Below are 14,418 nucleotides of genomic sequence, written 5' to 3'. Positions count from 1 at the left end.
TCAGTGATGATTTCTAAATTTCTTTTCTTTTCTTTCTTTTTTTTAATTTTTATTTCGTCAATATACAATGTGGTTGGTTATTATGGCCCATCACCGAAACCTCCCTCCCTCCTCCCTCTCCCCTCTCCCACCCATGATTTCTAAATTTCAAAAAATGATTCATCCAAAAAAATAAAAGTTCAAAAATACCTAAGCAACTTTTGAAAAATAAAAGTAATGGGAAAGATTTAATCTGTCAGCCATTAAAAAGCTATCATAAAGCTGATAATGAAAAGTGTGGCACCATGCAGGACTTACAAACACTGATGGAACTGAGGTCAAAACTGCAACAGAGAACTGTATGCAGCATGTGAATCTCATCTATGTGTAGGATGTCATTTCCCATCGGCAGGGGAAGGAAGGATTCATTAATTAATAGGATGGGGGAACTGCCTACATATCTGAAGAAAAAACTCTATCTCCCACCATATGTCAAAATAATTCTAGATGGATTAACATTTAAGGGCAAAAATTAAGACCATAAAAAATACCAGAAGACCCAACAATGTAAATGTAATCACTGAAATGTATATATAAAAATGGTTGAAATAGCAAATTCTGTTATATCTTAGTATTTTAGTATGCATACACAAAAATTAGTCTTTGAAAGCTCCAGTTTCTGTGGACAGGGAAAAAATCATGTAAACAAGAACTGTAAAAATGCACTAGGTTAACTAAATTCCCAACAAGACTTGGGCACATCTATTCTGTACAGGTTCATGGAAGCTGAACAGGAAAAAATGAATGCTTAACACATTACACCAGGATATTATCATTTCATACTTATTTCAAGTTCTAGGTACTTAATGCTTGACTAAGTTTAATAAAATATGTGAGCAGTAGTTGGACATTTTATGGTTCCAACTTAACTAGGTATCCCTTTAAAAAATGACTATAACATATAGGTATTTGTACATATTGGGATAGAGAAAAAAAACTACCATCATGACACCAAAGGCCAAATTCATAATAATAGATGTGAATCCAAAAAATGTTATAAGTTACTGTATGCCAAAAAAAATCACCACAAAACTTCATCAGTCTATTAAAAAAAGATTACCTCTAGGGGACAATATGAGAGTGGTGGTAAATTTTACATTTCATTCTCCATTTTCTGTCACATCTGCATTGGTACACCAAATGTATTATTTTTGAAATAAATATTTTCAAGGATAAAAAATATTTCCCTGAAAAGAGTGATAATATCCAATAGTTCTCAAGAGTGCAGAAAGACGTCTGCAGATATATACTATGAGTAGAAGAAACTGGTTGAAGTGTAATAAGAATATTTCTTAAAAGCCTAAAAAGTATATATACCTTGTAACCCAGAAATTCTAATTCCAGGAATTTTTCCTAAGAAAACAAACAAGTACAGGCAGAAACATGAACAAATATGTTCATTGACATGAGGTTTATATTAGCAAAAACTGCACATAGCTGAAAAATCTATTACTCGGGGGGTGGTTAAATAATTTTAATTCCATACAATTAAAAAAGATGTAGGTCGGGCCGGCCCGGTGGCGCACTGCTACAGTGCGCCGCTTGGGAACGCGGCGGCGCTCCTGCCGAGGGTTCGGATCCCACATACAGACCGACCGCTCACTGGCTGAGCGAGGTGCGGGCGCAACACCGAGGGTTGCGATCCCGTTGCCGGTCCCGGTCCGGTACGGGCGCGACACTGAGGGTTGCGATCTGTTGCCGGTCACGAAAAAAGACAAAAAGGAAAAAAAGAAAAAAAAAAAAAAGATGTAGGTCTATAACAAAGCTGATGTGAAAAAGGTATTACAAAGTACGTTATAAAACATGGTAATTCATATAAATCTATTTCTGCTTAAGAAAATAAAAGATAATACCTTATATCCCCAAAGGAAACTGCTGTTTCCAACTTAGTGTATATCATTCCAAACACTTTCTATGCATTTTAAAACAAATTTATGTACTCTTAGAAAATATATAGTTATTTACTGCTGAAAACCTAGGTACTGTTCTGTAATTTTCATTTTGTTTTTTCAACATCTTTTCAAGATCTATATTATCTTTATGTACCTACTTACATAAGATGATGTTTACCTTGATACAGACAGCAAAAACAAAATGAAAACAGAAAAACAGTCTAGTGCTTCAGGAAAAGAGTTTTGGTTAAACAAATAAAGGTATTTTCAATTAACAGACCATAAAAACCCATTAAAATCATGTTTCTGAAGATGACTGACACAGGAAAATGTTTGCATTCACTCCGTGACTTCAATTAAACACACGTGCACATAAGAACACACCACACATAATCGCTGTCTCCTACACAGATGGCTTTCTGATTCAGTGAGGAAGAAGTGAAAGGTAACTTTTATCTTGTTTTTTTCCTTACTTCCTACATTTTCTATAATTAACTTGTATTATTTTTATCAGCAGAATTAATTTATTAACTTATTTTAATAAACACCCTCAGGAACTTTCTCAAAGGAGACTACACAAATCTGAAATACAATGATTAACTCCTTCTACCTTCAACATCAGGAGAACGGAGGTCACAACTACTTATTTATGTTTGTTTTTCAGGAATAGTTTTAACTAAGTTCTCATTTATGTCCTCTCCATGTTTCCCCCTCTTTGAAGCTGCCATCAAACATAAACCCTTCCCATTTAGAAAGTGTGTAGCTGGCTTCTGAAACACAACTCTTTCATCCACTGACTTCATTCATTCTTTTATACAGCTGCATGATACTCTGCTCACATATTTGATTCAGCTACTCTTCTACTGATGGCTATTTCATTTCCAGTGTTTGCGATTATAAGCACTGCTGCAATGAACAGCATACTTGTATACATGTAAATACTAAAAAATGAAATTGCTGAGTTCAAGGGTATGCACATTTAAGCTTTAATAGATACCCCAAATTTACTCACCAAGTGACCATACCAATTTACACTCCCGCCAGCCTTGCTCAAGATACCCTCATGATATATCACTTTTATGGGTGATAAAATATATGCTGAGACTTCTGAAAACACTTCATATTCAACTCAAGTACTTACCCATAGGTTCCTTAATAACACCATAATAATCCGGTGCATCATTAGGGTCTACTGGCTCAAGGAAAGGCCAGGCCATCTTATGGGCCTACAAATGAAAAAACAGGCATCATTATTGTCAGGTGGAAACACTAATTCCATTTTCTCAAATGAGTTACTACTCCAAAAGTCAGTTTTAAACTTGACAGATGAAGTCATTTATACTAGATGATTTTTGCTCTGATCACAAATTACTTAAGATAAGCATGCACTATAATAATGGTTCTCAAAGGTGTATCTGAAGACCTTGGTGGTGGTCGGGGGTGGGGTGGGAGTGGGGCACTAGCTTAGGAGTCATGAAATCTTTCTTTTTTGACCGGTAAGGGGATTGCAACCCTCGGCACGGTGCGGTCTGCACCGCGCTCAGCCAGTGAGTGCACCGGCCATACCTATATAGGATCCGAACCCGCGGCCTTGGTGCTACCAGCGCCGCACTCTCCCGAGTGAGCCATGGGGCCGACCTGGAGTCATGAAATCTGTACTCTGGTCCCTACATGATTACCTGCCAACTGACTGATGTTGGCATTGAAATCACTTCTGTGAATTTGGGGAGGGATGGGTTCAAAGTGTGGAATGGTTACCACTGCTGGTTAATGAAGTGAAAGAGACATGATGTTAAATAACATTTGATTACACATCAAGACTAGAATTCTCTTTTCAGTTCTTTCAAATTCTTGTGATTATGCTTACAACAGGGGAAAGATTCAATCTAGTGCTCTCTCTCTTGAATATATCTCTATCACTTGCTAATAATCCTGCAAACCATCCCTGTCCCCTTTTTATTTTTAATAAGGAAGGGAAGGCTTTGGCCCAAAGCATTAGACAAGCATCTGTATCTCATCAGAATTTAATCAAACTGTTTTTCAATCTATGGTGGTGAGATAAAGTTTTCTTTAAAAATAAAATTTAAGTTAAAAAAGTGAGTCATTTTAAGCAAGAGTGTTAGATAAACAACAGTTGAGGTGGTGTGTGAATGAGGTAAACCCTCATGACATCAGCATGCGAAGGACTGAAGTTTCCTGAGCGCTTCACCAGACTAGCTGGGAGTCAGTAAATAATCATGCACTTTAAGATTGGAAAGTTCAAGCCCTAGAAATGTTTCCAAAGTCATGCCAGTTGCTTTCATTCTCCAGTGCTGTGCACAGAGTGTTTCTCACCTGTAAGGAACGCAGCACCCTCTTCAACCCCTCATAATCTTTCTCCGTTAGTGGCGTGAGCACTGTCATGGCATCCTCTGTTGACTGGCACTGTGGACAGACATACTCATCAATGAGCTCTGCCTCACTTTGCAAGATGCCAACGCAGCGCCCATGGTACCAATTCTGACACCGATCACAGCCAATATAAAATCTGCAAGATCCAAAACAGAAGTGTGAGTTCAAAACAGATAGGATAACATCACATATAGTTTACTTTTAAAAATAATAAAACATGCACCTGAAAATTTGCTAAACCCTGGGATATAAAATGGTTTTAGTATTATGGTTGTTTTAATACTCTTGAAATTGACATTCCAATGTGTTAATTTAATATTTTTGATGTTAAGAACAAGCAGTAAAAGTTTATTAAGAACACTGTAATACTGGAGAAACAATTTGAAGAAAAATGTAAAACATTTAATTCATTTTAAAGCTGAAAACAAAGCCCAAAATCTTTCAACTAGTACCATATCAAATGAAATGGGACTTGAAAATCCTATAAGCTAAAAACAGAGTCTCAGAGCTTATACACAAATTAGTGTTTTTCTAACCTACAATGAAGCGCCATTTCAAACACTGATAAAGTCCAAACAAGGCAGGCTATTTTAATCTAATTAATTTCTATGTTACACATTGAAGAATCAAATCTACAATTAAACCACATTTTCCCAATGCGTCTCAAACATTCACTGTGAAGCAACATAAATTTTGAAGGGGAGGTAAAGAGGGGAAAAAAGAGAAAAAAATCGGAAAGGAATTTGTAATGTAAGTGTATAATATATGCAGAAAAAATATCTTGCTTTTTATTTTAAAATAAATAAGTAACCAGTCAGAGCAATTTGGCTTCCTAGATTATTAAGTATGATGCTCTTATCAGAACTCACTGTGACTCATCATAAGGTGTTCTGCAGATACAGTACAATTCCTCACTGCTGCCCTCTTGTGCCCGTTTACAATCATTACAGATGTACACATCCATTTTCTTAGCCTCCTTTTCTGTGATGCCAACACATTCTCCATGATACCAGTTAGTACAAAGATCACAGCCAATATAGAACCTAAAAGTATTCACAATGAAAATGACAATGTAATTGTCATTTTGAGCTGCATGGTACTATACTTAAATCTGTCTTCCCTGCCTTGATTCACTTTCTTACAGGATAATTTTCTGCAAGGAGTCAGCTAAACATCCTGAATCCAACCATTCTAACCCTGGCAAACTACAGCGTCTGACACTGTGTCAAGTGTGGAAACATAAAGTCACTCACATCAATTTCAACATATACACTGTTTAGTGAAATATGGGTCTTTAAAAACATACTGGAATTTGAAAAAATAAACCACACACTGATGGTGATGTCTTCCTCTTAATGAATGTGTGTAAAACTGTAACAGGCACAAAAACCAAAGCCAAAGAATCAAAGACTTACATCTGTCAAACCTATTCCACAGAAGCCATTTCAATATCAGGGCTATTTCTTAGATAGGTTTGAGAATGTATCTCACAATTTAAATTTGAAAACAAAGCAAAGCGCAAACACCAAGTAGAAGTTGCACTACAAGGAACATGCAGATCAGCCAGGTGTAGAAGGTAGATGGTCAAAATATGACATGAAGAAGAAAACTAAGATACACGTAGTAATTCAGTTTCTACCAAGTTTTGTAAATAAACACTGGAATTTAATCTAAATAAAAACTGCCTCTCATAACAGATGACATGGGCCAGTTTTTCAGTTCACACCATATGTATGACAATGTGGAGTGACCTGGTAAGTCACTGGAAAGGAACTCTAAGGGGCTGGTTCAATTCAAAATCAGGGCTACGTGGCGCAGAGAACAATGTAAGGATAGTTACCGCTACAATATTTGTTCTCTACAGTATCTGGCAAGGTGGGGCTATACTAGTATGTAATCGTGGGTGACCACATACAGTTAACCCTCAAAGCTTTTGTATGAGACCCCTAATGAGAAAATGAAAAGTATAAACACATATACAGTGTACCTAAAAGTGTCAACAGATGCTGTGGAGGAAAACCATGTCAAAGTCATAGCAAGAATTCACTTGAATCACAGGGAATTAGGTTGGCCTTGCTGATACTATCAGCACGCTTAGTTCTACCAAAGCATTTCTTGGTAGGTTCATCTAGAGGAACGGAGGTAGTACTCAAGCTTCAAACTGACCTGCTCCATCACAGCGAAGAAATGATACATGGCTATGTGGTTTATCCTACCACTAACTTTTTTCTTTTGAACTATGACTCTCACGTGATTTTCACTGCCACAGGTGGGGGGGGTCTCCTGATGTATTTTTGTATGTTGCCTCCACAGTGTGGTGGGCTATATGTTCTGGAAATAAGTTCAGGACTTGAATTTCAATTTTTAGTCACTCTCACTAGAGTCCCAAACCAGCCTAGTTTGGTACAAGAGATTACAAAACACTGCTAAGAAATGCTAACTCATCCCAACAAGAACAGGGTGTGAATGAACCTGGTAATACTGAAATGTCAATAATGACAAACTGAAAAATATGAAATAGCCACAAAATGAGGCAATCTCAAAAGAATGAGCACATGTACATGTGTACCTCAATTCATGCAATTTAGGGAGTCCAAAAAGTTGTGTGTGAAATGAATTTCTGTCATCTAAATAGGCCAAAGAAGCCTTTTTTAAAGAAATTCCATAAGCAGATCTTTTTGTAAAGAAAGCCAGTCATGTTGTTTTGTTTCTGAAATCACTGGTATATTTTGCTTAAAGTGAGGCACACTTGTATCAGACTAAGGGAACAAAATCAGTGAGCGGGATTCCATGTTTTACATTATGTAGAACCTCCAACGAGATGAAACAGTGAAAAGTGAGGTGCCTAAACTGATCTGTGTTTAATCCAACACACGGCTAAACTGACCAACAGAAAGTTTTCATCTGGCACTTGCAAACAAATTATAATTTAGTGCACCAGAGCAGCTTCAATGTTGCAAATTAAACATCATTAAGAGACCACAATTTCATATTATGAATTGATTAGACATCCACTTAAGGCAGACATTAAGCATTGCTAATTCTAAATCTTTTTTTTTTTTAAACACAATGAAACTTTGTGGTACTATAAAAAATATTATGGTTAATTGTATCTTTAAAAAGCTGACCTACATTTTAATGTTCAAAACAGAAACTAAATACTTAGCAGAATGACAGCAATGACCAAAAAGTGAAACTACATTTATGGTTTAGTGAATCAAAAATCTTGTTTATATCACCAAATAAAAGTCAGAACTGTCAAAAACAGCTTCCAGCTGCATACTTATCAAATTTTTGACTGTCTCACTTGAGGAATGGGTGAAAGGAACACTTTTTGTATTTTTCTGGCTTCTGTCCCCAGTAAGAAAGTGGGAACGTTGACAGAAACATTAAGTTGCAGTATTCCAATACAAAAAAACAGAGAATTGCTTAAAATAAAACAATAAAAAAGCCAAATCACTCAAATTCGAAACTTCTTATACCATTCATATTCACATAATTTCCAGGATCTGAAGTAGCCACAGGTCTTTGAGCAGATCCCAGAAAAAATGTTCTCAATTTTGGGCAATGATAATACACCTCTTTCTCCAGACAGCACTATTGATTGATTTGTAGTTAATTCAGAGAGAAGAGGAGAAAGCAAAGGAGCAACAGAAAGCTTGTTTTTGACAGAAAAGAATATAATAAAGGACAAACAAGAATCATGAACATGTGAAATAGCAAATTATACTTTACTAGTGTCAAGGTTAAGAATATCAGATGAGAGACCATAGAGGAAATATTACTATCCTTAAGTTTAACTATTTTCATTTCTATTGCTACCAATATACTCATTTTCTTCAAAACTTTCAACTTTAAGAGCTAAACTTTTAAGAAAATAAACTAGAGCTCTAAAAGATCTACTCACTTAGATTCATCATAAGGCGTTTTACAGATACAGTAAAGCTTTGTGTCCTTCTTAGTTTCCTTTGAGGTAGTAGAGATCATTTTCTTCTTCTTGGATTTTGAGCTGGAGTCTTTTTCCTCTTCTCTCTTCCTCTTCTGGGAAGCTGCAGGTAACACGGGCGTGGACAAGAGGCCTGTGTGCTGCACAGCTGGTGCAGGGGGAGGCGAAGGTGGAGGCGCTGGAGGTGCTGCCGCAACTGGGGGTGGGGGTACAGCTACTGTTGTGGCCTGCACCACCTGCACCAGGTCTTTTTCTTTCTTAATTTTCAGGTCTCTCTTCAGCTCTTCCTGTTGTCAATTACAGACAATACAAGACTATGGTTAGAATTAGGTAAGTGCATGACCTAGCCAGAAAATGTTACATTAACTCCCCTTGTCTAAGTAGCTCAGTAGTTCAGCCTGTGTGAGAGTTTCAGTAATTTCAAACAAGAGTTTTCTTAGTATATCTTAAACCCAATAAAAGCAATTAGAAATAGAAAATAAAGATTACATAACAACAACTAGGAGGCTGCTAGTTTTCTCAAAGGAGATCTGACAGGAAGGTGAGCAAGTGTCTAGAAAGAATGTTCCTCCCGGTGTGTCCTTGTCCTGTCCTGTCTATTCCAGTGGCTGCTCACGATGTGATCTCAAGTAGCCTCACCCTCTGGCTGCCTTCTTCTAGCTACTCTTGTTCCGTGTCCTTACAGTGAGACTCAGCATGAACTAAACAACTAAATGTGAGACTCCAAATGTGATCTGACTAGCACAAAGCAGAATGTGAGACAGATGTGCCTTGTTTATTATGCTCCTATGTCTAAAATTTAACTGCAGGGAGAGGTAATATAACACATTATTTTCTCAATAGAGATTTTGCCATATATTAAAATCTGTACTTTTCTTCACGTACTTTTTAGATACACCTCTGCTACGCAGTACTACAACTTATTTCTGGAAATGATGATTAAAGCAAACTGTATTTCTCCAGGGAAAAACCATTGTGACTGGCATCCACGAACAAACTTGGTGTAAGTAAGTCTCAGTTATGACCAAGAATACTTCTTAAAATCTGAGACAGTTATTAATTTCTACAATAATTAAAAATACCAAAAATGTTCCAAAAACATTTTCTTCATAATAATTTCTCTTCCTTAATTTTGTCGTCTCTCAGGACAATAATTTAGATAACCCACTTTTCTCTTAAAGAGCTTTCTACAGAGGCTTGCATTGATTTTTTTTCCCTCCTTAAAGAAAAAAAAAAATTATCTGATTGACCTTAGAGCTATATTCAAAGTTGAAATCATTCCTCCAAAAACTGCTAAACATTTGAAGGCATTCTAGGCATTAAAGCTTCGGGGAGAGAGAGAGAGAGAGAGAGAGACCCTTGAGAATCTCTTATTCCTATGAAGAACAGTAGATAAAAGGAGAAAACAAATGAAACACTGATTCTTTTTTTTTTTTCCTTTTTGTCTTTTTTCATGACCGACAACGGATTGCAACCCTCAGTGTCGTGCCCGGACCGGGACCGGCAACGGGATCGCAACCCTCGGTGTTGCNTTAAACCCAATAAAAGCAATTAGAAATAGAAAATAAAGATTACATAACAACAACTAGGAGGATGCTGGTTTTCTCAAAGGAGATCTGACAGGAAGGTGAGCAAGTGCCTAGAAAGAATGTTCCTCCCGGTGTGTCCTTGTCCTGTCCTGTCTATTCCAGTGGCTGCTCACAATGTGATCTCAAGTAGCCTCACTACGATGTGATCTCAAGTAGCCTCACCCTCTGGCTGCCTTCTTCTAGCTACTCTTGTTCCGTGTCCTTACAGTGAGACTCAGCATGAACTAAACAACTAAATGTGAGACTCCAAATGTGATCTGACTAGCACAAAGCAGAATGTGAGACAGATGTGCCTTGTTTATTATGCTCCTATGTCTAAAATTTAACTGCAGGGAGAGGTTGGCAATATAACACATTATTTTCTCAATAGAGATTTTGCCATAAATTAAAATCTGTACTTTTCTTCACGTACTTTTTAGATACACCTCTGCTACGCAGTACTACAACTTATTCCTGGAAATGATGATTAAAGCAAACTGTATTTCTCCAGGGAAAAACCATTCTGACTGGCATCCACGAACAAACTTGGTGTAAGTAAGTCTCAGTTATGACCAAGAATACTTCTTAAAATCTGAGACAGTTATTAATTCCTACAATAATTAAAAATACCAAAAATGTTCCAAAAACATTTTCTTCATAATAATTTCTCTTCCTTAATTTTGTCGTCTCTCAGGACAATAATTTAGATAACCCACTTTTCTCTTAAAGAGCTTTCTACAGAGGCTTGCATTGATTTTTTTTCCCTCCTTAAAGAAAAAAAAAATTATCTGATTGACCTTAGAGCTATATTCAAAGTTGAAATCATTCCTTCAAAAACTGCTAAACATTTGAAGGCATTCTAGGCATTAAAGCTTCGGGGGGAGAGAGAGAGAGAGAGAGAGAGAGACCCTTGAGAATCTCTTATTCCTATGAAGAACAGTAGATAAAAGGAGAAAACAAATGAAACACTGATTCTTTTTTTTTTTTCCTTTTTGTCTTTTTTCATGACCGACAACGGATCGCAACCCTCAGTGTCGTGCCCGTACCGGACCGGGACCGGCAACGGGATCGCAACCCTCGGTGTTCCCGCACCTCGCTCAGCCAGTGAGCGGCCGGTCTGTATGTGGGATCTGAACCCTCGGTGGGAGCGCCGCCACGCTCCCAAGCGGCGCGCTGTAGCAGTGTGCCACCGGGCTGGCCCGAAACACTGATTCTTAAAAGGCAGCCTGTATGCTGTTCCCTACTTATTCTTCTGTCCCCACTTTTGGTATTATGGCACTTTCATTTAAATTCTAGAGACACAGAGTAGCTTCCTAGTAGCAAAATGATAGTGGCTGCTGTAAATTATAATATATACGAATCCCCGGCCCTATAGGAGTTATACGGATTCTAAAGCAGAGACATCATGTAGATGTCTATGAAAGAAAAAAACCCAAAACTATTTCAAGGATTTGCCTAAAGATAAGGCCCACCTACATCTGAACAACAGATGGCAGTATGCCCTGCACACTATCACCTCTGTGTAGCACTCGCCCCCACTACCCCCATGCACCAATGGCACGTTAGTAACAGTCATCACATTAGTATCTTAGGAAGATTTTAAACATCAAATCACAAAAATTATAACCAATAAACCTGAACTGTTCTGGTTTAATGAGTCTATATTCTCTATCTAAAGTCTAGACAGTCTTGTAAATAAGAAGGTAAGTGGCGTAACTAATTATTCAACAGCCTTTCACTATCTAAAGAGACTAAACCTCTTCCTAGGGAAGAAAGTAAATATTGAATTTCATTTTCCTAATTTACACGGTGTGTTTATAACACCATGAGATGGATTTTATGAAACCCGAGATGGTCAAGATGATGTTGTGGGTACACACTTTGATCCTCCCTCCCCGTTCAAGAACATACCAATGAAAGTACAATATAAAAAAGAGAAGACTGAAAAGACATGGTCATGCTTGAATAAGGTACAAGTGTCTCTGTGGAATGGAGACATAAAACTGTGAACAGGGCTAAAATAAAATGAAAGGCCTGTTAGGCTTCAGACCCAGAACTAAGAAGTGGGAGCCAAACAATAGTAACGGTTTCTATAGAGTAAAGGGGACAGAAATGCTTTGCATGAGGTGGGGGTAAGAGCAGGCTCCCTGCTCGAAGTGAAGGTTGACTGGGTAGACTGGGCTTCAGGAAAGGAAACAAAACCAAAACCCCTTTCACTCAAAATGAGCCTGCAAAACCCAAATGCCAAAAATGAAAACATGCAATGTGAAAAAAGGCAACCAACGAAATCGATGATTGAACCCAAATTCACACCACATGATATTAATTTTATAGTATAATTTGACAAAATCTGTATAATACATATGTTTGAAATATTCAAAGAGTAAAACGAAAGTATAAGATCTATTAAAAAATGAACAAGAAATCATTTTATCAAAAAGACAAGGGGAAAGGAGAAGGGATGAAGAGGTGGAGCACAGGATTTTTAGGGCAGTGTAACTATTCTGTATGATACTACAATGGTGGATACATGACATTATTGATTTGCCAAACTACAGAATACATAGAGTGAAGGTAGATGTAAAGTATGAACTTTAGTTAATACATCAATATTGGCTCATCATGTGTGCCACAGTAATGCAAGATGTTAATAACAGGGGAAACTGTGCATGGGGGGTAGGGAATATATGGGAACTCTGTGCTTTCTGCACAATTTTTCTGTAAATGTAAAACTGCTCTAAAACACAAACATTATGTTTTAAAAAAAAGAGAAGCAGAAAGAATGTAACAGGTAGATATAAAGATCCAATCACATATCCTGTAAATGGAAACATTATAATTGATTTTATTTTTAAAATATGCCAGTACATACACATTTGAAATCTGTCCTTCAAAGCAAATTACCTTAGCAATAAATTCTACTAAAGATAATGCTGAACATTTTTTCTTAAAGTATATTTCTTCCTCATTATACTTTCTGTATAAAATGTATTTATATATGATATGAATACACACATTAAAAATCACACATACAAGATATATTCTAAAATTATTTAGAAATGATTTTCTCTTGGGGGGAAGGAATTATATATTACTTTTATTTGTTGGCCAAGGTAATTGCTTTGAAGGACATCTGAATACAAATTACCAATTTATTTATATATAAAAAATAGAGAGTACAAATATTTCCCCACATTGAGCAGAATGTGGAACAGGACATACCTTAAATGTTTAAATAAATATTTATTGAATGAACTGAATGGACACATCACACTATATATACTGTTCTGTACCCTGCACTTGTTGTTCAAGTGTTTATCACTGAAAACTTCCCCCAAAGAATTAAAAAAACAAAAAAACACCAACCCCAAATTATGCTGATAAAATAGAAACCCATTTTGTGGATACTACAAAATGTGTTTAATCCAGTGGTTTTCAGCGGTTGGTGGTATTTACATCTCTTACGAGAGGTTTGGGAATACATATGGAGCAGGTAAGGTCATTCTTTTGGTTATTAAAATGATGGGATGCTACTAGTGTCTGGTACCTAGGGCCAGAGATGCTATACTTTCCACAGTGTATAAAAAACTGGCCTGTCCAAAGGGCCAAAGTGTTCCTGGTGAGAAACACTGATTACCTATCTCCTCTTTGTGGACTTGTGACATTTTGAAGTATACATTTGGTCATCTTCTGTTCCCGGGCATATAACTCCTAAAACCCTTGAAATCTCCAAAGTGTCTTTTTGTATGCTAATGAGTTGATTGATGACTGGGAGCTACTGAATAGCCTCAGGATGGGGCCTGTCTGTTAGGGGAATCAACCTTTGTGATTAGGGAGTTGAGACTTTGAGAAGGGCTGAAGATTAACTTGATCACCAAAGACCGATGATTTAATCAATCATGCCTATGCAAAGAAGCCTCCATAAACACCCAGAAGGACCGGGTTCAGAGGGCTTCTGAACACGTGAAGGGGCTGGAGGGTGGAACTGCAGGAGAGGGCATGGAAGCCAGGCCCACACACCTCACCCTATGCATCTCTTCCATCTGGCATTCATCAGTATCTTTTGTGATATCCTTTATGATAAACTAGTAAACGTTAAGTGAGTGTTTTCCTGAGTTCTGCGAACTGTTCCAGCAAATTTGTCAAACCCTGAGGAGGGGGTTGTGGGAATCCCAATGTACACAGCATGGTCAGAAGTACTGGCCTCCGAAGTGGGGGGAAGTCTTGTGGGACTGTGCCCTCAACCTGTGGGACCTGACTCTATCTCCAGGTAGACAGTAGGAACACCCGAAACATCTGGTGCAAAAAGTGATCCGTTTTGCAAGAGTATGGGAGAAACTAAGTTTGGCTTTTTCCCACATCAGAAGACTTGAGGCTGATTCCAAATTTCTGTTATTATTAACATTTTAATGAATGCCCTTGTTCACATTTCTTGACTAATTGTTTTAGATGCATTCTTAGAAGCAAAATTATGGATCAAACAGTATCCCCATTTTAGAGTCATTTGATACATACTGATGAAATGTTCCCTAGAAACACACATTATTTTCTGGAGAAATGGTATTTTCTCTAAAAAAAAAAA

General features: G+C 37.3%; 1 protein-coding gene across 1 annotated transcript in view; it reads right to left on the bottom strand.

Annotated features, from left to right (window-relative positions):
* Positions 1-709: 709 nt before the first annotated feature.
* BPTF (bromodomain PHD finger transcription factor) overlaps positions 710-14,418 on the bottom strand; it is a 141,867-nt gene continuing 128,158 nt past the window's right edge. Inside the window, exons 27-30 of the mRNA XM_008566473.1 lie at positions 8,230-8,555; positions 4,266-4,458; positions 3,073-3,157; positions 710-765 (exon numbers count right to left, since the gene is read on the bottom strand). Of these exons, the coding sequence (XP_008564695.1) occupies positions 710-765; positions 3,073-3,157; positions 4,266-4,458; positions 8,230-8,555 (660 nt within the window). The remainder of the gene's footprint in view (positions 766-3,072; positions 3,158-4,265; positions 4,459-8,229; positions 8,556-14,418) is intronic.

This window comes from Galeopterus variegatus, unplaced genomic scaffold, assembly GCF_000696425.1.
Source record: "Galeopterus variegatus unplaced genomic scaffold, G_variegatus-3.0.2 Scaffold243, whole genome shotgun sequence".
Classification (NCBI taxonomy): Eukaryota; Metazoa; Chordata; class Mammalia; order Dermoptera; family Cynocephalidae; genus Galeopterus; species Galeopterus variegatus.
The sequence above is the reverse complement of the archived record's forward strand: the minus strand, read 5'-3'. Positions and strand labels throughout refer to the sequence as shown.